We start from the raw sequence: 24,554 nt of genomic DNA on the forward strand, positions 1-24,554 counted from the left end.
ATAAAGGAGTTATTAAATACTGAATCCCCTTTGAGACTTTTCGCCCATCCTATAGCCGTTAACAAAAACTGAGCATGCATGAACTATGATGTCTCTGAGTCTGATCCCATCAACAAAAATAATATATACCAAAAATTCGGGTGACCTTCTAAAATGTTTTTAAAAGTTTGCTGATAAACTTCATACAAGTGAAAAAGGTTGGTAGAAATCACTTAAGGGCTATTAATCTCCTTTTGTGTCTTATCCATTTGACGGTGTGATAAAGCTGTTGGACAACTCCTCAGAATAATGTTTTTAAATGCATAAAATAAAAATATATGGGATTACATAGAAAACATCAATTATACTGAAATTTTTTCAAAAACATCAATTCAAAATATTTGTCAAAAAGTACATGGTTAGGGGCAGCTAGGTGGCGCAGTGGATAGAGCACCGGCCCTGGAGTCAGGAGTACCTGAGTTCAAATCCGGCCTCAGACACTTAACACTTACTAGCTGTGTGACCCTGGGCAAGTCACTTAACCCCAATTGCCTCACTAAAAAATAAATAAATAAATAAATAAATAAAATTTTAAAAAATACATGGTTAGGGGGCAGCTAGGTGGTGCAGTGGATAAAGCACTGGCCCTGGATTCAGGAGGACCTGAATTCAAATCCAGCCTCAGACATTTGACATATACTAGCTGTGTGACCCTGGGCAAGTCACTTAGTCCTCATTGCCCCACCCCCCCCCAAAAAAGGGTACATGGTTGAACTCTTGCTTAAGACTAATTAATTTAAAATGTTTAAATTATTTGAAAATTGTGAAATCAGAAACGTATTTCCTTCCCTCAATAAGAGAGGTGACCAAATAAATTATATATATTTTAAGTTTTTCATCTTTCCCTGAAGAAAATGAGCTACATATTTTTTAAAAAATCATATTTCACACATTTCACATTTTAAGTACAAATAAAATATACTTTTTGTACAAAACAGTGAGATTTAAATGTCATTTCAATTAATTTGGCTTTATGTTTGATTCCACTGAGTTATTTGTTACTGTATTTTAGCTAAATGGGTACAATTTTCTCAGCTACTTACATGGGCAAATTAAAAGGCACATTGTTCACTTTACCTCATGGTAGAGTGTAATTTTTTTAAAAATAGCTATTATATCAAATCTATTATTCAGCAGAAATTAAAGCTGGGAAAATTATTTCAACCATATGTTACATTATTTTCTTTCTCAGATCATTTGACTGAATCTGCTTTCAACTTAAGAGACTTAAAATAGAACTTAGGGAGAAAAAACCCTACCAGATAATGAATTGCTTCTTTTGGTTAATCAATCTGCCATTGCTTATATTGGTTTTGAGGAAAGGATCCAATGAGGCCTTCACAGTATTGGTCAGTAATACCCTAAAAGAATCTTTTTTTCCTTTCTGGGAGGGAAATTGTTTATAGAGGAAAGAACACTGAGGTGGAGTATGAAAAAGTGGGTTATGATCCCAACATCACTACCACTACTATCTACATATTGCTCTGGAGTCTCAACTTACTCAACAGTAGAAAATAGACACTATCCCCAAGGTTGCCTCCTTCATGTTCAGTGCTATGACCATAAAATAACAAAGTTTCTCAAAATTCCCTATTCTTCTAAGGCAGCAATTCTCAAACTTTTTGATCTCAAGATCCCTTTACATTCTTAAAAATTATTGAGACACCTACAAAGAACTCTTGTCTATGTGGGTTATATCTATAGATATTAGAAACTAAAAGTGATATTTATGAAGTCATTAAAAACCACAATACAAGCTATTACATGTTAACATAAGTAATATAATTTTTTATAAAAACAAAAAACACCTGAGTTTTCCAAAACAAAAAATTCAATAAGAGTACTGTTTCACACATTTTTAGAAATCTCTTCAATGTCTAGCTTGATAGAAGACAGCTGGATTCTTATATCGGCTTTTGAATTCAATACCTTATTAAATGTTGCTTTGGTTTAAGTACATGAAGAAAATCAGGCCTCAAACAGATATGTAAGATGGAAGAGGGAGGGTATTTTAATAGGCAATTACATTTTAGTATTAATATGAAAATAGTTTTGACTTCTCAGACTCCCTAAAAGAGTCTCAGGGACTCCCAGGGGTCTGAGAAATAATATTCTAAGAACTGATATTCTGAAGTATGGCACAAATATGAGGTATTGCATGACCATGAACCTAACAATTCTTATGTGCAGGTCACACAAGCAGTTCAAATTAGATGAAGTAAAATGCAGCAAATACAAACTAGTGCCTAGGCCAATTCAGAAATCTTTCATAGTTACTCATATCAAGTCATAACTAAAACCAAAAGATTCTTGACTTAGTTCAAAATATGCCAACTAATCTGGGTAGAATCTAGGGAAGGTTATTTTATAGGTTTTTACTAACCTATCTTTCCCAACTTTGCAATTACTGTCAAGGGAACCACCACCCTTTCTGGTCATGCAGGCTTGCAACTCAGGTTTCATCCCCCGCTCCTCACTCTCATTTACCTCACATATCTCATCCCCTGTCAAGTCTTGTTATTACTACCATTACAATATCTCTTGTATATGTACCCTTTTCTCCATTCAAACTGCCACCCTCCTCATGCAGGTCTTCCAGTCTCATGTCTCTTCCCACTCCAGTCTGATTGTGTCACTCCAGTGACTCCCTATTGTTTCTCCAATTAATTATAAAATCCTCTATTTGTCATTGAAAGTCCCTCATAATCTGGCCCTTCTTTCCATTTTTTTTTTTAAATATGCAATCTACATTTCAACTACAAAGGACACTCACTCCACCTTCCTGACTGGCTCTGCATCAGCTATCACTCATGCCTGGAGTACTCTCAATCTTCACATCTGCCTCCTAGTTAACCCTTGCTTTCTTCAAGACTCAGCACAAATCCCAACCGTAGTCCAGTTCCTTCAACATACCCCAATGCCTTCCCTTTGAGACTACGTTCTCATTATACAGCATAAATCTTACATGTTCAAAGTCAGTTGCATATCATCTTCATTATAATGTGAGGTCCTAATTTGAAGCAAGTTTGCCTGACAGGCCTCATTTCTCAAACACATAGAGAACTGAGTCAAATTTGTTAAAATAAGAGACATTCCCCGAATGATAGATGATCAAAAGATATGAAGTTTTCAGATGAAATAATCAAAGCAACCTATAGCCATATGAAAAAAAAATGCTGTAAGTCACTATTGATTGGAGAGATGCACGTCAAAACAATTCTTGGGTACTACCTCATACGTACTGGATTGGATAAAAGGACAACAGAGGAAAATGAAATATGTGGTAGGGGATATGGGAGAAATGAGACAGTAATACTCTCTTTGTAAAGTTTTAAACTGATTCAAACATTCTGTAGAGCGATTTGGAACTATGGCCAAAGGGCTATAAAAGCATTCGTACTCTTTGACCTAGTAATAAATACCACTATTAGGTTGGTATCCAAAAAGAGAGTTTAAAAAAAAAGTTGAATTCGAAATTGAGGAGATAGATGCCCATCAATTGGGGAATGGCTGAACAAATTGTGGGATGAGATTATGATGGACCACTATTGTATAAGAAATGATGAGCAGGATGCTATCAGAAAAACCTGGAAAGACTTACATGAACTGATGTAAAGTGAAATAAATATACTGTATAGAAAATAACAGCAATATTGTAAGATGATCAGCTGTGAATGACTTAGCTATTTCAGCAATACAATAATCCAAGAGAACTCTGAAGGATTTATGAAAAATGTAATCCACCTCCAGAGAAAGAACTGATGGTGTCTGAATGCAGATTGAAGGATAATTTTTTTAAGTTCCTTTTTCTAAAGGCTTTTTTGTCTGTTTTCTTTTGCAACCTGAGTAATGTGGAAATGTTTTGCATGACTACACACATATAACTTATACTGAATTGCTTGAGTTCTTAAGGGGGGGTGGGAAGGGAGGGAGGAAGAGAATTTGAAACACAAAGTATTAAAAATTGTTTTTACATGTAATTTGGGGAAAAAATAAAATTCTAAATGAATGGGGGAAAAAGGGATATAAATGTTCCCCTAAGTACTGCTTTGACTACATCGAACGAATTTTGAAATGTTGTTGCATTGTTGTCATTCTTGTATTCTCATTACCGAAATAAATTAAAAAAAAAAAAAGAATGTGAGGTCCTTTTTGGCATGCCTGACATTGGTAAAACTCTTAAATCCCGGTTAACTGATTTCACAACATCTAAGAGTATTCTAATATCCTGAATTCATCAGTAACACACAGAACAAAAACTATGAAATTAAGAGACAAGATAAACAATCTGAGAATATGTGCTGCTAGTTAATCTTTTTAGTCAGACTCATGTTGTTTAACACCATCTTCATTTTTTCAGATAAAGGAAAGTGAGACGCACAGAAGTGATTTACCTCGGTAACACAGAAGCAGGTCAAGGATGGGAGCTCAGGACTCCTAACCTTCAATCTAGTACTCTTTTAATATCATCAAAATAATACTACTAAAAAACAATAACAACTGTTATTATATACTGCACCAAAGTTATAAATAAAGCTATCCTATAGAGTATTTTGTAAATGATAAATAATCCCAGCAATGTCTCCCAAACTAAATTATATTGCCAACTTATCTCCAAATCTTAGAATCCCAGGCTTCTCTCAAACTTTAATTGAAAGGCCACCTACTAAAGAGACCTATTCTAATTCTCAACTTGGAAATATTTTATATGCACTTACATGTGGACATATTGTCTGCCTCATCCTCCCATTGAATGTAGGTATCTTGAGGACAGGGCAGGCATGGTGGCACAGTGGATAGAGTGCAGGGCCTGGGGTCAAGAAGAATTATCTTCCTGTGGCCTCAGATACTAACTGTGTGACTCTAGGCAAGTCACTTGACCCTGTTTGCATCAATTTCCTTATCTGTAAAATGAGCTGGAGAAGGAAATGGTTAGCCATTTTTTTTGCCAAGAAAACCCTAAATGATCGTATTTAGGTCATGAAGAGTAGAAAAAACTGAAAACAACTGAGTTGAACACCTTGAAGACAGGATCTTTTCATTTTTTTGTGTTTGCATCTACAATGCCTTGTACTTTGTAGACACTTAAAGATTTGTTGAATTGAATATATGATACTATTGAAAAGACAAATCCCAGCTCTACTACTTACTGTGTAACTGGGAAAGTCTCTTAAAATACAATGAGCCTCAGTTTCTTCACCTACAAAAGGAAAGGACTGGACCAAATGAACTCTAAGGCCCTTTTCTAACTCTGATTTTATGCTCTGATAAAAAGTGAAATCTGTTTTGCAGAGCTGTATTGAATAAATATCCACAAGCTAAGTAATGATGCTGTAACATAACTGTAACATAAACATAAATTATGTTTGATCAGGCATTTAAATATGAGTTTATAAATGTCTTAATACATGGCAGATTGTAGCTCCTTGTGGATAAATGACATTTTGACATTGTGAATAGCAAGCATGACCCACTGCATACAATAAGTACTTAATATTCACAGAATGAATGAAACGTCAGTCCCCCAATGGCTGAGGAGTGATATGGACACTAGCAGAAGATATCTTATGAGTGTCACTATTGCTGGGGGCTTATTAAACTTTCTTGGGGCACCCTGGAGACTGGAATGTACCACATCTTTAAGTTTCCTCATGAGCACAAAAGGGTGCTTAGCAAATCTTTTGCTTTTTTGTTTTTGTTTTGCTTTTGACTTTTGTTTCTTTTGTTTTCTTTTTAACTCAATCCTGTAAACTGAGTGAATTTCAAAGACATTTTAAGTATATGCTGTGAGGCCATTGGGCCTCAGAAGCTGAGGAGAATCACGAGTTTAATGAGTTTTGTTTATGGTATTATGTTTGTTTGTTTTTTTAAAAGGGTTATTGAAACCTATTGCTTGATTTATCAATGAACATACTGAATATAGAGTCTTGCTGATTGAAGTTTTATTTCTTTTTGATAAAGTGATTATCACTTTAATTATCTGTTATTATCATACAAGATAGAGAATTCGTGTACAAGATGATGTAGTTTACTTGATAAAAGATGTAATAATGTCTAATATTATCAGTCATTTACATTCATTTATCATTTATATGTCATTGTGACTATGCATACTCTGGGTATGGTTTCAAATCATTGTATATATTACAAGTATATCCTCAGCTATGCAGCATAACATGCATTTTTACCATCATGTTGTCTTTGGTGAAATTAATATAAGATTTATGAATTATGGAAACATCATTTCAGAGACTAATTGCTTTTACAATGAGTTTGATGCAGGCCCTGGAGAGAATACATGTACAACAGGAGGAGAGACGGGTACAGGTAAGTCCATGGTTTGCTTATAATGGCAACTATGCAGACCAAAATTGCTGGACATAATCCAGTTTCTTCCTCTCTCCCTCCTAATGATTGCATGGTCAGAGTGCAACCACCTGTGGCCTAGCACAATTGTTGGATGTCTCGGTGGTATGGTAACCTTTCCGTAACATTTTCAGGTGTCGTCATAGACATATTACAAAATTTGGCCTTGATCCAGACACATGGTGGTAAGAAGTGTAATAGATTGTATAACTGCCTCAACTCTGTATTATATGGGGAATGTTATATGATACATATACATATATATACATATATATCTCAATCAAGTTTGAGTATGAGTTATATTGTGAAGAACTCTCACTGTTTAATTTGATCATTGACAATGCTAAGCTAAGAATTAGTGAAAATCCAGCAGTTCAACAGCTAAAGAAGTGAGTCCAGAGACAACCAGAGTCCAGTTTTTCTGATGACATCCCACCACTCCAAGAAGACAAGATCTCAAAGACTTTGAATGAACAGTTTTGTTTTGCTGTTTTTCTTTTTTCCTTCTGTACTCTCTGCAGAGGCCCTCCCTCTGCAGGCCAGTGTCAAAGCCCCGCTTCATGAGGGACTGCTCCTCTGGACAAAACTTCTCTCTCCCTTTTCTATATTGATATTAACATATTGTTTGTTAGCATAGGGTGTGTTTCATCAAGGAACACCCTGTTCCTAGAAGAAACAAAGGGGGGGAATGTGTCAAGATAATGGAATGTGATAGATGAGATTTACTCAGGAGCCCACCTGGAGATTAATTGAAACTGATTGAATTGGATAAGGTGACTGACTGCTGAATGGATTACTGGCTGACTTCTAGTTAAGCACATCTGGCTGGTACTTAAGGGTACTTAATGAATTTGAATGACACTAGTCAATCAGCTTGAAGAACTTCCCATTTCTGGGAGGGCAAGATGAAGCAGGAAGCAGACGCTGGGGACTGGCTCCTGCCTCTTTGGCTGTGAGAGAGATCAGCATGGTGACAGAGGACTTCAGAAGTGAAGGGAAGATTAGGATTGCCTGGTTATAGGAAATCTGTTCTCAATCTTTCTCTTTCTTTTACTATCTTTCAATAAACCCTTAAAAAACCTAAACTCGTTTATCAGTGATTTTAGTCAATTTCCCCCCAAAACTGGAGGTACAGATTAGAACCCATATTTAGAATTCTGAATTACACAGAGGCAACCTTGAAGTTAGGAAGACATGGGTTCAGGCCCTGCCTGACATATATTAGCTGTGTGACAAGTCATAGCATCCCAGATAGCGAACTAAGATTTTAAGTTGTATGTAGACCAGCTACAAATGTGCATCAGTGAAGGGAGTTCCCAACTCAGGAGTTCTCTATACTGATCAAATCTAAGATACTGATCTTAATCCCAAATTAAACTGACATTTTTTTTCAATGAAATATATAAGGACACATACTGACTGGAGTTGTGATATAATAACTAACATTTCTCTACTTAATTAAGTGCCAGGCACTGGTCTAAGTGATTTACAATAATTATCTCATTTGATCATCACAACAATCCTAGGGGGTGGATGCTATTATTATCCCCATTTACAGGTGAGAAATATGAGGCAGGCAGAGGTTAATTAAGAGTCACACAACTAGCAAGTGTTTGATGCCAAATCTGAACTCAGGTCTTCCTAAATAAATCCAGGCCCAGCACTCTATCCACTGTACCACCCAGCAGCCTCATTTCACTGGTTTAATTGGTATAGGGAACTCCTACTTTGTAAATGATGGTCTTAGAGCTAAGATAAGCTAAGAGACTTGCCTAGAGTCACACAACCTGAATATGTCACAAGCAGCACTTGAATGCAGCTCTCCTTGGCACTGAGGTCAACATACACTGCCTCTGATGTCATATCCACCATTTTAATTTTTTTTCAGGTCAATGGGGATTAAGTGACTTGCCCAGGGTCACACAGCTAGTAAATGTCAAGTGTCTAAGGCCGTACTGAACTCAGGTCCTCCTGACTCCAGGGCTGGTACACTTCATCCACTGCGCCACCTAGCTGCCCCCCCACCATTATAAATTTTAAAATATTTTCTGAAAATATGTAACATCATGTAATGAGTTTCTTATGCTATAATGAGCAAATGAATTATGTATGATATAGTCAAAACTGGACCTTCTATTGTTCTGGGTATTCATGGTTCACATTAAAATTGAAAAACATAAAAGAGATAAAAAGCAATGAAAAAAATTTTTAACGGTTCATATTAACCTAGTATTTCAAAGAATTTCCTAAAATCCTTAGTGCTGCAGAAATTCTGCCAGGCAACCAAATTTACATTGAGTGTGCCCACATGGATCATCACCCCCCACCCCTTAGCCATCTGCAGTGTTTTCTACAGCTCTCTATCATTAAACGAAAAGTACATAAACATCTGTCTACAGTCAACACTGAGAATGCCTACATACAGATTTTGGGGGAAAATATCTGGCAGCCTTCTGCCCATGAGCATTCCTTCTAAATCCCATCCATTCAGGTTTCTTCTAATTCTACTATCTGATAAAAGAAATTAGTTGCATCATTTATTTTCTGTCACAATGAACACAATTACAGAAAACAAGGTTGCATTAGTGAATGCTACACCTTTCAGACCTAAAAGCTACCATGCTTTTACTTTTTATACATACACTTTTCTAATTAAACAAAATAAAGGAAAACAAAAACCGTTTGTGTACTTAAAAATACTGCCTCAGTGTCTGCCTTATCAGATGAAGAATATAGCCTGCTGCTTCTGTTCTAACTACAGACCATAAGATACTACTCTTCTTGGCCTATATTCCCTAGAACAAACAGTGACAATTCCATAGTTTTAATACTCTCCAGATCTTTCAATTTCACACACCCCACAAAAGGATCTTACTATTACCATTTCCAACAAAGTTAAACACGCAGAATTTCATTAACCTATCCATTATTCCATCTCAAAAGTCTCTGCTCATATTCATGCTCTCATCCTTCCTTGTAGTCTCAGGGGAAAGCCAATCCTACCCTTGTGCTTCCCATTGTGTCCAAGTGTGCCTTCTTCTAGCACCTTGTTCCCTCAATTATCCCCCTTTCTCTCTGCTTCTTCCCTCTTTTTTTAGTACCTATAATCATGCCTAAGTCTTTCCTATATAAAAGAGGAAGTTTTCCCTACCTACCACTTCAGATTAAGTGCAGTTATAGTGAAGTTTTAAATGTTGGAGGGTGTTATGATACCTTTGTGATTGGTTCAAGAAGGGTACAGAAGTGACTGAGAGAAGCATCTGAGAGCTTTAAACAGCTGGAGGCAATTTCAACAGAGGTATACAGATCAGTCAGTAGGCTGGTCAAGTATTGGAAAGCTCTGGGTTCCCAGGGCCTCGGGAGTCCCTTGAAGAGACAGGTCCTTTGTGCTTGGTATCAAAGGACATCAGAAGGGATGAGGGTAGTGAGACCTGATGACGTATTACACTCCCCTCTTCTTACCACTATCATGTTATTTTACTGGAGAGTCTGGATAAGTAATAGACAGCATATTTAGCATGGAGCGGAGAAAGACAAGTTAAAGGCAAATGTGACACAGGAGGATATACAGAGATAGCTACCAGCTTAGAGATAGGTGGTGCAGCAGATAGAACACAAGACGTGGTATTAGGAAGACCTGAGTTCAAATTCAACCTCAGATACTTATTATCCTAATCTCTCTATCTTAGTTCTTTCATCTACAAAATGGAGATTCAATAACCACCAATCTCCCAGGGTTGTTGCAAGGATGAACTGATATTTAAAAAGCAGTTTCTAAGTTGTAAAATGCTAGAATACACTATTATCACCATATCAGCATTATAATTATTACAGCCAGTGGTTTCTTATACCCAAAAAAGACATCCTGGTTATAGACTCTACAGAGGCACAAATGTTGTTGTTATTATCAATATTATTAAGATGTGGCCTCTTACACCAAAAAATAAAAACCATCCTGACTATAGACTCAACAGAGGCACAAACCCTTGGAGACCAGCAGAAAGGCACACTTAAGTGTAATATCATGAGGAGTCTTCAAGAGAGAAAAGGAGTTCTGATAACCAGAAGCCTTGAATTATCCCTTTGTAACATGTGTCCTCATGAGGCACATACTTCTGTGCTTTAAAGTTTAAGCCCACCGTCCCCAAGGCTTTTTGTGTGCAAGGTCAATTTTGATGGCTCTATCTCAACACAATTGGTTTCCTTTGTAATTCTATAAATTTTATTTTATGCTTTTAAAGAATATTATTGTAAGAGGGGATCCACAGGCCAGAATGCCAAGGAGTCCAGGACACCGAAAAAGTTAAGAGCAATTGGACTACAATAATGTAAACAGAAACATCAACAACAAAACAAAATCTTGTCAAATGATAACTACACTTGGTCCCAAAGAAGAGATGTGAGAAGACACTTTCCCAACTTCTCTGCAGAGGGAAGGGACTGCGGGTATTAAATAGGTCATCTAACATCAGACTTTTGTAATGTGTCGATTAGCTTTGCTGAACCCACCCTACCTCATCCCACCCCACCCCTTTTTAAATTCTTTTTTTATAAGGGATGATTCTCTAGAAGGGGGATGGACATATTGGGAAATGTAGGTGATGTAAAAACAGAAAACAACAATAAAAATTATTTTTAAAACTATGTGGTGCATTGTTAGAGGGAATGCCCCCATTAATTAAGTACTGAGAACATAAGGTGAAATGTTTTATAGTGATTGATAATTTGAGAGCTGTAAAACAACAAACTTATCATCCCATTATATTCAAATTTGTTATTTTTTTTTAGTTTCAAAAATTCCATTCTGTAATTTTATTAATATAATAATAGTAAGATCAAATAACTTTATATAGCACTTTAAAGAGCTCTCTCTCGATCTCTCTCATAACAATGCTGTCAGGAATGAATCTATATTTAAGTCTTAGAACTAAATTTTTTTTCATTTCCAGTTGAATGATTAAATTAAAAGAAAAAGTAGGATCTCATACATAGAATTTCACACAGCTTTTTAAAGAATGCTCCATTTTGCATACTGAGAGATATTACATCAGTAAAGGGCAGGGAAGGGAAACTTGTTAATGTAACTAACAATTTCCATCTCAGCAAACATTTAACTATGAAAACAATTTTCTAATTTCATTTTTTACTCATACCACTTTCAGCTCATTATATTATACTAGAATTACTGTACCTACTTTTCATACTGGGAGTCTGACTCATACCTTATTATCCATTCAAACTCCATGAATAGGAATCAGTGACTGGAGACCTGTTCGTGAGGAATATCAACACGTATTCATGCATGCATGCATGCGCATGCATGCATGCGTGCACGCACACACACACACACACACGCGTGCACACACACACACACACACCACCAATATTCGGGAAAAAAACCCTATCCATTAGGGAGATCACAAAAAGAATATTTCTCCTTATTAATTAACATTAGGTGGCAGGCATGTCTTCCTTTAGAAAAGGTTTTTTTCCTGTCTAATTTTAATCTTTTGTCTCACGAATTCTTACCTGTTTTGGCTTGCCTCGTTGTAAATAAAAAACCTTTATATTAATCAAGATAAAGATTCTCTAAGATGTATAAATCTTATAAATTATCCGTATTTTCAAGTAACTTCAAATGTATAATCTATTATCTGGAAAAAAATAGAGCAGAATTACTTGTTTCTCCAGCTTTCCAAGAATCCATTAAGCAAGAGAAAGAAAAATTCTGCCTCCTCTTTTGGGAAGGAATGATTCAAATCAATAAACGTTTAGAAAATGTCAACTCTCTACAAAGTACTGTGCTGGTACTATGGGGATAGTAAAAATAGAAACACTTTCTGTCTCTCAAAGGCAAGTGCTCATGGCCTACCTTTTTAAAAACAAAACCAGGGGGCAGCTAGGTGGCACAGTGGATAGAGCACCAGCCCTGCATTCAGGAGGACCTGAGTTCAAATTCAGCCTCAGACACTTGACACTTACTAGCTGTGTGACCCTGGGCAAGTCATTTAACCCCAATTGCCTCACCAAAAAACCCCAAAAAAACCCCAAAACCCCCCAAAAAAAACAAAAAAAGGAAGAAGAAATTGTGGATTTCTCTTGTTTTCCCTCTTTTTATGCAAAAATCTCATTAGGATATTTTGTCAAATAAGCTGCCCTTCATTATGGAACTAAAATGGCTAGTGCATAGTTCAGACGGAATAGAACACTGAGAATAACTGAATAGTGAAATCAATGAATGAAAGAAGATCCTTATTTGCTTTCCTTCTATAATTCTTTTTCTTTTTCATTTTAATGAATAATCTTTGAAAAATAACTTGGATCACATGACATTTGTCTTACACTTTTGGGGGGAGACCAAGAAGATGTATTTTACTTTGCAGAGCCCTAGTTAAGCTTATGCCCCCAATATTGGAGAAATAGGTGTGATTTCCTCCCTTTCTCCCCAATACACCCCAGGGAAAACCATTAAAAGTCTATGTACTTGACTATGTGTTCAACAATATTAGAGCTCTTGAATTTCCAATTAGACATAACATAGTTCATATTGCTATTAATTACACAAATGACTTATCAGCCAACAACCACAGGATGTACTTCATATCACAGAATCTTAGTGACCATCAAACTCAACCAGGACCTGACCAAAAATCCTATCTACAACGTGGGTAACAAGCTGTCATCTAGTCTTTACTTTAATATCTTTATTTAAGAGGGAACTCCCTCTTTGCTCAAAGCAGTTCATTACTCTTTTAAACAGTTCAAATTTAAATTGGTCTCTTGGAAAACTTCTACCTACTTACTTCTAATTCTGTCCTCTTAGCCTAAGCAGAACAAGTCTGTTCTTGAGTTGTTTCAGTAATGTCGGACTCTTCCGGACCCAGGTTGGGGGTTTTCTTTGCAAAGATTGTGATATGGTTAGCCATTTTCTTCTCGAGTTCATTTAACATATGAGGAAACTGAGGCCAACAGGGTAAAGTTACTTGTCCAGGGTCACATAATGTGCCACCCAGCTGCCCTAAAAAACAAGTCTAATCCTCTTCAATTTGATAGCTCATTAAAGATTCAAAGATGATCATCACACATCCCCATTAAATAGACAAATATAAATTTTAAATAGACAAAATATATCTAATTTATTTAACCAACACTACTATGTCACAAGCTAAAGCTTTGGTAATTCACTAAAAAGACTGCCCTCCTCTGAATGTTCTAGAATATAACAAATTTCATCCATTCAGGAACAAGAATAGTGGGATTATCACCTCCTTAAATTCTAGGCAATGTTTCTCTTAATGAAGCATGAGATTGTTTAGCTGCTTTTTCAGTAGGTTGACTCATTTTGTTTTGTTTTGCAGGGCAATGAGGGTTAAGTGACTTGCCCAGGGTCACACAGCTAGTAAGTGTCAAGTGTTTGAGGCCAGATTTGAACTCAGGTCCTCCTGAATCCAGGGCTGGTGCTTTATCCACTGCGCCACCTAGCTATCCCCAGGTTGATTCAGTTTTGAGTTGAAATTCACTAACATTTCCAAATCTTTTCCAGATGAATTGCAATCTTATCCTATAACCCTCATCTTGCACTTGTGAAGCTGATTGGTTTTAACTTAAGCACGAAATTATTAAATTTCACCTTAGTAGATTCTTACCTCATCATTTTGCCCTTCAACATCTTTTGGCCTCTGCCACTGTGTGTCTACTATTCCGTCCAGCTTTGTGTCTGTCATCTTCAAACTTGAGGGCATACTGTATATCCCTTTACCTACAGCACTGAGAATGGTGCTTAATAGCCAAGCTTTGATCCCTTGAGTCTTCTGTCTGGAGATGTTCTGCCCTTGCATTTTTTACTGGTCTCTTCTAGCCCTAAGCCATCCCAGAAACCATCTACATTTGGATGGGGGTAAGGTAGGAAGCCCACAACCACGACCAGTTCACCAGGTGAACTGACTGCTCACAAGGCTTGGATTAGATGGAAGTGAACAAGTTCATCCCTTCCAATAAGAACGAACACCCTCTGGGCCTTATGATCTGTCCTTCCCCTATACTCTTCAGTCCCTCAGCAACAGTAAGGACCTCTGAGTCTTGCAATCTAACTTGTCACTTGCACCCTTTGGACTTCTGGAATTTTCCATCTGGATGTGCTGCCTCACCTAATTACAGTGTGAATTCCTTGAGAATAGGGATTATCTTGCTTTTTTTCTATTTGTATCTCCATACTTATAACAGTTCTTGGCACACAGCAAGTACTTAAATAATTATTTGTTACTGTTTATTTATGTTTAAGATTTAGGGCAGCTAGGTGGCTCAGTGGATAGGGCATTGGCCCTGAAGTTGGGAAGACCTGAGTTCAAATCTCACCTCAGACACTTACTATCTGTGCGACCCTGGGCAAGTCATTTAACCCCAATTGCCTCAAACATCCAGGGCCACAAAGGGCTATGGGACTGTGCATAAGCTTTGACCCAGTAATATCACTACTCGGTCTGTTTCCCAAAGAAATCATAAAAAAGGGGAAATGACCCACATGTACAAAAAATTTATAGCAGCTCTCTGGGTGGTGGTAAAGCACTGGAAATCCAGGGATTGCCCATCAATTGCCCAGGGGAATAGCTGAACAAGTTGTGGTACATGAATGAAATGGAATACTATTGTGCTCTAAGAAATAACTAGCAGGCAGATTTTAGTAAAACCTGGAAAGGCTTAAGTACTCTGATGCTGAGTGAAGTGAGCAGAACCAGGAGAACACTGTACACAGTAACAGCAATATTTGCAATGATCAACTGTGATAGACTTAGCTCTTCTCACAATACAATGATCCAAGACAATTCCAAAGTCACAACATGACTGATGTATAAATATGTTTAATGTGATTGTACATATATAACCTGTATCAGATTGCTTTCTGTCTTGGGGAGAAGGGAGGGAAGGGAGAGAGGGAGAAAAATTTGGAACTCAAAATCTTATATAAGCAAATGTTGAAATCTTTACATGTAACTGGAAAAGAATAAAATACTTTTATGATTAAAATTTAAAAAACATCCAGGGCCATCTCCAGTCATCCTGATGTATATCTTGCCACTGGACCCAGATGGCTCTGGAGGAGAGAATGAGGCTGGTGATCTCTTGCACAGCCCTTCCTCACTTAAATCCAATTCACTGCAAGTCTTCTTCAAGAATGTAGGACAAAGAACAACAATGTTTATGATTTATTTATTATTATTTATAAAAGTATGGTTTATTTACTATTTCTTTTCTTTTTTTTTTTTGTGAGGCAATTAGGGTTAAGTGACTTGCCCAGGGTCACACAGCTAGTAAGTGTCAAGTGTCTGAGGTCAGATTTGAACCCAGGTCCTCCTGACTCCAGGGCCGGTGCTCTATCCACTGTGCCACCTAGCTGCCCCTATTTACTATTTCTTTTTTTTGTTTTGTTTTGTTTTGTTATTTCAAATATTTTAATAAGAGTTCTCTGCCAGGCATTTAAAACACCAGTTTGTGAGGATAGACTCCACTGGAGAGAGAGAATACAGAACGCAGGTAGCCACGGAGCTGAGGAATCTTCTTGATTTGGGGCAGGATCTGAGAGTCCACTGCTTTCTGGTCAGCCTTGCGTTGCTCTGTAATCTCATATTTCTCTTTTTCTGTGTCAAAAATCTCTCCTTCTTGGTGTCTAGGTTTATGGAGCCTCTTCTTCTTGAAGTAAGCATCAGTAAGATGATTTGGAATTTTCACACCTGAAAGGCTAACCTTGGTAGAAGTGGCAATGACAAATTTCTGATGGGTTCTTTGCAGAGGAACACGGTTGATGGTCAGAGGTCCAGTTACCAGTAGTAGACCACTAGCCAGCTGCTTCAGGAAAACCACTCGCTTGCCCCTGTGGCAGCCAGTGAGCATGATCAGAACTGTGCCTGGGGTGATGCTAGATCGGAGTCTCCTCACGTGCTGGCTGAAGGGCTTTTTGCCATGACTGAGCAGCTTTCTAGGCACATCCTTGGTAGGGCAATACCTTGGCATTTTGCGGATCTTTACCACTTGGTTTCCTCCATTCTTATCCCTACCAACTGGCTTTGAGATGGTAGCAGGTACCTTCTCTTTCTTTTTCCTTTCAATCCGGGTTTTGGGTGCAGTGTACTTGCGTTTGTACATGGCCTGCCTGGAATACATGGCAGACCTTGAGTATCTGCCGATCCCTCTGGCCAGGACCGGGTTGCGGCTGCAATGCTTTCGAGGCTTTTTCACCACCTTCTCAGCAGCATCTTCCTTTTTGGGCTTCTTTTCCTTTTTTTCTTTTTTGACCTTTTTTTCCTTTAGCTCCTTTGGGGGGGTTTTGGTCCGCCATCTTGAGAGTCCCCTATTTACTATTTCTAATACACATTTCTCATTCTAGTTCACAATAGCATTAGAAACTATGTCAACTTTCTCACTAAAATCTAGGTAAATGATATTTAATGAAAACGCAAGTCAACCAAACTATCAACCCCCTCAAAAAAAAAAAAAAAGGTCATAGTCTAACATGGCCAATTAAAAAAAATTTTATTTATGAATCTCTTTTGCTTTTGCACTACAATCATTTCTAAATACACGTGCCCCTTTCCTAATTTGTGAGGCACACTTAACAATGACAAAAAGAGAGTTCTGGCCAAACCAACAGCAATCACAGTTTACCTGCCTTTCAGTAGCTGCTCCAACATTATACCATCTTTTGTCAGCCTTGGCCTTTCCAAGTTCTTGAAGAAGCCATGACAGCCTCTTATCATCACCATTTCTAGCTATTCACCAATCATTCCTTTAATATCACATTCTAGACTTTTCCTAGAAATCAAAATCAAACTTACTGTATCAGGATAAAGAGCAAACAGCTAAGATTTGAGACTTCTATTTTTCTCATCCCATTCTTTTCACTCGGTATGGCAAGTCTCTATGTGTTTTTCTAGGATTTATAGATTTACTACTCTGAAATTCCTGATAACCAAGGTATAAGGGAAAACAAATTGGGCATTTCACCTACCTCCTTCTGTGGCTCCATTTTACCTCTAAAATAGGAATGCTGCCCACCCTTAATTACTTCAGGGTGTTACCATGAATATACCTGAGAAGACTAGATAATGTATGTTAAAGTACCTTGGGGAGGGGAGAAATGGAAAGTCCTTTAGAGATCTTAGGTGTTACTATTATTATTATTCCACAGAAAGTGAACTGGGTTAGTTGAATGGAATTTTAAGGAGTTTAGATCATAATACACTTCTCATCTGACTATTCCAACTGAGGCCCAATCAAAGGTTATGGGATTTAAGAATAACTTCCCAACTGCTTGGCTCTCAGGGAACCTGCCTGTTTTATTGGTGTCTGCTATCAATTTGTCCTATTAACAATTCATGAAGTTAGAGACAATACAAGCCTTTTCTATTCTATATCGTCCCAACCAATTCTGGATTCATCGATCACTTAAACCCGTATTTGTGTTTGTCTCACTACTTGGGGATTTCCTTCCTAGTTTCATTCTTAATAATTAATAACAAACCACACATATTAAAAATAGCACTTTAAAATATATGAAGAATCTCAAGTACCTAGCCTAGTAGGAGGTGCTTAATAAAAGCAAATAAAATTTGAAAAATAAAATAAAACATAACATTTTTCACCACCATCTCTTTGATAAGAAGGCAGTGAAACACAACCAGTATTGTTGTGATCCTTATTTTAAGACAAGGGGAGTTTGGCTGAGTGCAAGGCCTGGGCATCACACTCAGACCTTTGGATTGCAGAAAAACCAGTGATTCTGGGCCCCCCACCCCCACCCCCGCCCCAATGAACCACAATGTAAACAGAGTTATTTGGTTTTGTGCCAGAGTTGCTACAAGAGCAGAAGAAACATATCCTTAGTGCCTTTTCTGATTAATTATCTAGAACAACGCATAAAACTAGTCAGAACAACTCTACCCTCAAGTAATAGTGAAAATGGCTGAAACTGGGCAAGTTAGTCTCTGAAACTCCCCCCCCACCCCCGGGGGCAATGGGAGTTAAGTGACTTGCCCAGGGTCACACAGCTAGTAAGTATCACATGTCTGAGGCCAGATTTGAACTCAGATCCTCCTGAATCCAGAGCCAGTGCTTTATCCACTGCACCACCTAGCTGTCCCCTGAAGCTCTTTACAAGAGTTGCTGATAGCCTTCACTATTGTGGAGGTAGCACTGCCTATAGTTCATCTCCCATAGTAGCTATGGTTTTGTTCAGTCATTTTTCAGTCATGCCCGATTCTTCAAACTCAGAAAGATGAGTCTTCCTGACTTGAAGCCTGACACTCCACCTAGCTGCCCCAGTAACTATGATCCAGGGGCATAAATGCTTGAAGAGCATTTGCCAAATGAGAAAATGAGCCTTCCCATATTAGTCCCTAGAAGTTTCCCAAAAGCTACAAAGTACCAGGAGTACTGGGCATTAGAAACATTTTTAAAATGTTAAAACGCTAGTTTTGTTGTTGTTATTGTTTTTTAGGTCAAGTATTAACCAAGGATTATGGAAGCTAACTAGGTGGCAGAGTGGGTAGAATGTCAAGCTTGGAGTCAGGAAGACCGGAGTTCAAATGCAGCCTCAGATAACTTCCTACCTGTGTGAGTCTAGGCAAGTCACTTTACCCTGTTTGCCTCAGTTTCCTCATCTGTAAAATAAGAGGAAGAAGGAAATGACAAACCACTCCAGCATCTGACAAGAAAACCCCAAATGGGGTCACTGAGAGTCAGATGCTAAAACAACTGATCAACAACAATTAATTTAGGTTAAACCAATGCTTATAGTGGGCATGTGATAAATGCTTACTAATTGATTATTAAGAGGCAAGCTGGTTCTCTTTACCAGTAGAAACATGATTGCAAATAAATGAAAGGGTTACATAAATAATGTTTAACTTTCTTTTTCTCTCTTCAGTAGGATAATATTTCATTAAACAAAGCTCTTGCTGTTTCAAGACTAGAATGGGAAAATATGACATGATGGTAACTAACTTATGGTCTGTATATACATATTAAAAACTGAAATGATATTTATGAAAGTCTAATTTACTTTCCTCAGCCCACAAAATTCAAGCCATCTGAGACATAATCTCCCTGGAAATACATTATTTGTATCACTTTATACCCAGGATCCAATATTTGACCAGTGCAACATTATTTATATCATGAAAGTACAATTCTAAATAACTGATAGTATATTCCATACAGGTATTATAATATTACTATGTAGTAAGTCCTTAAAATTATGATGTGACCCCAACAGTAAATGGCCAAAGGATATGAACAGTTTTTCAAAGAAAATTTACAAACTGTCACCAACCACATGAAAAAGTGCTTCATATTACTAATAAGAGAAATATAACCATTGTAGAAAACTATTTGAAATTATGGGAGAAAAGTAACTGAAACATTCATAAGCTTTAATCCGGCAATTCCACTACTGGGCCTAAATTCTAAGGTCAAAGACTTCCTGGTCCCACCCCACCAAGGCCCTATAAATACCAAAATACTCATAGGTACATTTCTGGTACGTATGAATTTTGGGAGAAAATGGGTGCTAATCAATTGGGGTAATGGCTGAACAAGCTGTGGTTTTATCAATGTAGTGGAATGTCACTGTATAATAAGAAAGGATGACTATTAGGAATTCTGAGAAACATGAAATGATTTGTATAAAATGATGGTGAATGAAAGAAGCAGAAGCAAATGAAAAGAAAAGATAATTAAAAATAAGTCAAACTCTAAGGAAATTAAAATGCAAAAATCATCCTGGAAAACAGATAAAAAAACCTACCCTCCCCATTGTTTCAGAAAGCCATGAGACCATTCATTACATATACTGTGAGGCAAAATTTTATGTTAACTGTAACTTTTGTTAATAATTATTGTTTAAAATAGCAGGGGACATTCAGAAATGCCTTTTATTTTTATATAATAGTCATCAGTATAACTTTTTTCTTAAAGTTACACCTTTTAAAAATGACGAATACTGGGGGCAGCTAGGTGGTGCAGTGGATAAATCACCGGTCCTGGATTCAGGAGGACCTGAGTTCAAAGCCAGCCTCAGACACTTGACACTTAATAGCTGTGTGACCCTGGGCAAATCACTTAACCCCCAAGGGAGGAGTCAGGGAAGACTTCAGGAAGAATGTGCTCACTTAGCATAGCAGTTAATAGAGCCTGAAAAAACTGGCAGAATGTGTTCACACTGTCATAAAGGTATCATGATAAATAATACTACTGGGGAAAGTAAAAAAAAAAACCAGACAAACAAGCAAAACATCCCAACAACTTCTAACGTTATATAAAATCTGTGATGGCATGTGCATCTCTGGTTTTCTCACACCTGAATGGAGAATATAGAATGGAGAAAATCTGGACTACAGAAAAATAAAATGCTTAAAGAAGTAGAGGGACGGGGCAGCTAGATGGCGCAGTGGTTAAAGCACCGGCCCTGGATTCAGGAGTACCTGAGTTCAAATCCGGCCTTAGACACTTGACATTTACTAGCTGTGTGACCCTGGGCAAGTCACTTAACCCCCACTGCCTGCAAAAAAAAAAAAAAAAAAAAGAAGTAGAGGGACTTCCACAAAGACAAATAAAAAACATTCTGCTCTTCTGTTTGGAGAGAAACTCAAAAGAAGTAAAATGCAAATTTATCCAAGTAACAGGAAGTTTAAATTAGGGTATATGTTTTTAATTTAAATAAAAAGAAATAGCACTTCATACTGAGGTGAAAAATGTAGATAATTTATTACCTCCCCTCCCCAAAAGGGTAATAGCATAAGAAAATTAACTAGTCAAAATAGCATAAAAATATTAACTAGTTGAGTACAGGTTCACTAGAGATAGATTCGTAATGGATTATTAAAACTAAGAATATATATACATATATATATATATATATTTTTTATATTCTTTTTCACAAAACACTAATTGGTGTCCCTGTCAAAGAAAGATTGAATGGAGAGATCTTCACTAGTCCAAGCCACTGTGACATTTCTAATGTTCCAATACAAAAGTTCAAGAATCCAATGAATCTTCACCTTGCTGCCAGCTAACAGTGAAAATGCAACTGCAGAACCATAACGAGTCAATGCTTTTAGCCTAAAATAGAGTGTTTATGAATTTTTTTTTATGAATACCAGGTTAAAACTTAAGATAAGGCAGTTTCTTTTATCCACAAAAGAGGAATTCTTAACATACAGGTCAAATCTTTCCACAATTAATTCCAAGGGACTACCCACATTCCTTTATTTTCCTTTAAAATGAATCTTATCTAGTATTACTTGATATAGTAATAATAGGTGTTTACTACTGACTGCAGAATATAAGAAATGTCAGCCACTAGCTGAGGCTAATAAATCCTTTTGTTAGAGAAGAGATGCTTCTCACAATATTTATTATAACAAACATGCTCTATAACCTTCAGAAGCCATGGGCCACATTCAGTTCACAACATAAATATTGTTGGCACGTGGGGGTAGCAGTCTTAGTTGGCAAAGCAAAAAAATGTGATGGGGTCTCTACTTGCTGCATAAGAAAAAAAGGTTACTGAAATGCTGACTTGTCACTTAAATATAAAAGAAATTAAAACTTCCCAGCATTTGATATGGGAAAGGAAATTTAATTTCTATTATTTCATCTAGTTTAACATATACAAAGAAATTGAAGAAAAATAATCATCTTCAAATCAGGCCCTTTAAAAAGTTCAATCTGAATAGCATATTTATAGTCTAAACCCTACAGTGAAAAAGTCAAAGACTATCCTATTCAATACCTTAGCAAGACCCATTTAAGCTTTATAGGCATAACTTAACTTACCTTTGGCACACAGTTACAAGATGTGACTGATAAAATGAGGTACTGCTCTTTAATAAAATGACTGTGGGAAGATGGTGCTTCAAAAGTTACAAAGCTGTAGAAGTGTCTTCAGTTCTCACCTCTAGCCGAAAGTTTCTGAGATGATTCTGATCCAGAATATTTGTATTATGTAGTAGAATAGCAGCACAAAATCTATTTAAAAGAGAAAGGGAAAAAAATTAGAACCAATCAATTCCAGCGGTTATTCTCAAAGTAGGGGTTAAAGACTTGAGTAAGGGGGCAGCTAGATGGAGCAGTGGATAGAGCACCGGCCCTGGAGTCAGGAGTACCTGAGTTCAAATCTGGCCTCAGACACTTACCACTTACTAGCTGTCTGACCCTGGGCAAGTCACTTAACCCCAATTGCCTCACTAAAAAAACAAACAAACAAAAAGACATGAGTAAAATCCAGGAAATGGGTTTCTCCTCCTCCACCTCAAACAATACACACACTTTCTGCATTTGTAATGGAAAGGAAAAGGTTGGTAATCTCATGAAAAAGCCTAAATAAAGAAGAAATGTCAAGGGCATGGTCCTATTTTAAATACATATATGGTATTTATACAGGGACCTTACATACAAGACAGTCTACTGAAAAGTAGCTACCACTAGCAGGTGGCACAATGGATAGAGTGTAGGGCCTGGAGTCAGGAAGACATCTTCCTGAGTACCAATCTGACCTCAGATATTTATTAGCTATGTGACCTTGGGCAAGTCACTTAAACCCCCTTTGCCTCCATTTCAGAAACACTAAGAAATTCAATAAATACAATCAAATTTGACAGAAAGTTAATATGCATCCTTTTGCTGACCATACAAAGATTATATTCTACACTGTATTCACTATGTCTGAGTAAATATTTTCAGTCTTTTAATAATATTTTAGAGGGGCCCCTGAAGCCCACTAAGGGCTTAGAGTTCACTGACATTTTTAATTATACCCCTTACCCAAAGAGGTATCTTGATAATTCAGTCAAGATCAATTAATTCATTACTATCATAATTTTAACCCAAAGTGTTAACACTGACACAGAAGCATCTATTACATTCTAGTCAGAGAAAAGACATTATTCAAAAATAATTTAATCAAAATTTCTCTTTAAAAAAATAAGTACAAGCTGATTCAGATCAAAGAACCTATTGGATTTTTTAAAAGAACATTTTCAGATGGTGGTCTTGCTTGTCCAACAGTGCATAGCAATAGCTCCAGAGACACCATTCAGGAAAAATAACAATCCAACAATGGAAGCATGTTAAGTGTTAGATATGAAAAAGAATTCTGACAGAGCCATTTCAGACCATTCTGTTGAACCTTAACAATGAAATAAATGATAGTCCTCTAAAAGGGTCAACAGGTCTTAGCCAATGGTTTTCATTCACTGCTGGATAGTTACCCCCTCCCTTGGTATTCTCAACCTGGTGTTCCCCTCAGGTTGCCAGCTATTGTCAGTTGTCAGAACAAGAGAGGAGAATGAGAATATTAATGAAATGAGCTGTTCCTCGGATTTAAACCAAAACGTTCACTTGCCTGCCAACAGATTTTACTAGCGAAGTATACTCTTGGGGAAAGGAAGGGAATAAGCATTTATATAAAGCTTAGTATTGCTGTGTCAGGTGTAAGTGCTATGCACTTTTTACAATTAATTATTTCATTTGATTCTCGCAAACCACTCCATGATATAGGAGTTATTATCCCCATTTTATAGTTGATGAAACTGAAGCAAATACAAGTTAAGCGATTTGCCCACAGCAATACAGCTACTAACTACAGGAGGCTACATTTGAACTCAGGTCTTCCTGACTTCCTTGAGGAAGCTGGGTGGTGCAGTGTATAAAGTGCAGAGCTAGGAGTCAGGAAGGCTCATCTTCCCAAGTTCAAATCTGGCCTCTGACACATACTACCTATGTGACCCTGAGCAAGTCACTTAACCCTGTTTGCCTTAGTTTCTTCATCTGTAAAATGAGTCGGAGAAGGAAATGGAAAACCACTCTAGTATCTCTGCCAAGAAAACCCCAAATTGGGTCACGAATGAAAAACGACTGACTAAAAATCTAGCATTCTATCTACTAGATCAAAGCTGCTGCTGCTTCTCCTCTTCCTCTTCTTCTTCTTCTTCTTCTTCTTCTTTGGGCAATGAGGGTTAAGTGACTTGCCCAGGGTCACACAGCTAGTAAGTGTCAAGTATCTGAGGCTGCATTTGAACTCAGGTCCTTCTGAATCCAGGGCTGGTGCTTTATCCACTTAGCTAACTAGCTGCTCCCCAAAGCTTCTTAAACTGTGG

General features: G+C 37.2%; 2 protein-coding genes across 7 annotated transcripts in view; both read right to left on the reverse strand.

Moving 5' to 3' along the window:
• The window catches only part of NCK2 (NCK adaptor protein 2), a 194,728-nt gene that overhangs the window by 66,851 nt on the left and 103,323 nt on the right, over positions 1-24,554 (reverse strand). For 5 of the 6 annotated variants that reach the window (XM_043998280.1, XM_043998284.1, XM_043998283.1 and 2 more), the window contains one exon: positions 22,234-22,425. The gene's annotated coding sequence lies outside the window, so the exon portion shown is untranslated. The remainder of the gene's footprint in view (positions 1-22,233; positions 22,426-24,554) is intronic. The other variant, XM_043998285.1, reaches the window with a different exon arrangement.
• LOC122747304 (60S ribosomal protein L6-like) overlaps positions 15,880-24,554 on the reverse strand; it is a 35,029-nt gene continuing 26,354 nt past the window's right edge. The window contains exons 3-4 of the mRNA XM_043993409.1: positions 21,456-21,516; positions 15,880-16,782 (exon numbers count right to left, since the gene is read on the reverse strand). Of these exons, the coding sequence (XP_043849344.1) occupies positions 15,880-16,782; positions 21,456-21,516 (964 nt within the window). The remainder of the gene's footprint in view (positions 16,783-21,455; positions 21,517-24,554) is intronic.

This window comes from Dromiciops gliroides, chromosome 3, assembly GCF_019393635.1.
Source record: "Dromiciops gliroides isolate mDroGli1 chromosome 3, mDroGli1.pri, whole genome shotgun sequence".
In the NCBI taxonomy this organism is placed as follows: domain Eukaryota; kingdom Metazoa; phylum Chordata; class Mammalia; order Microbiotheria; family Microbiotheriidae; genus Dromiciops; species Dromiciops gliroides.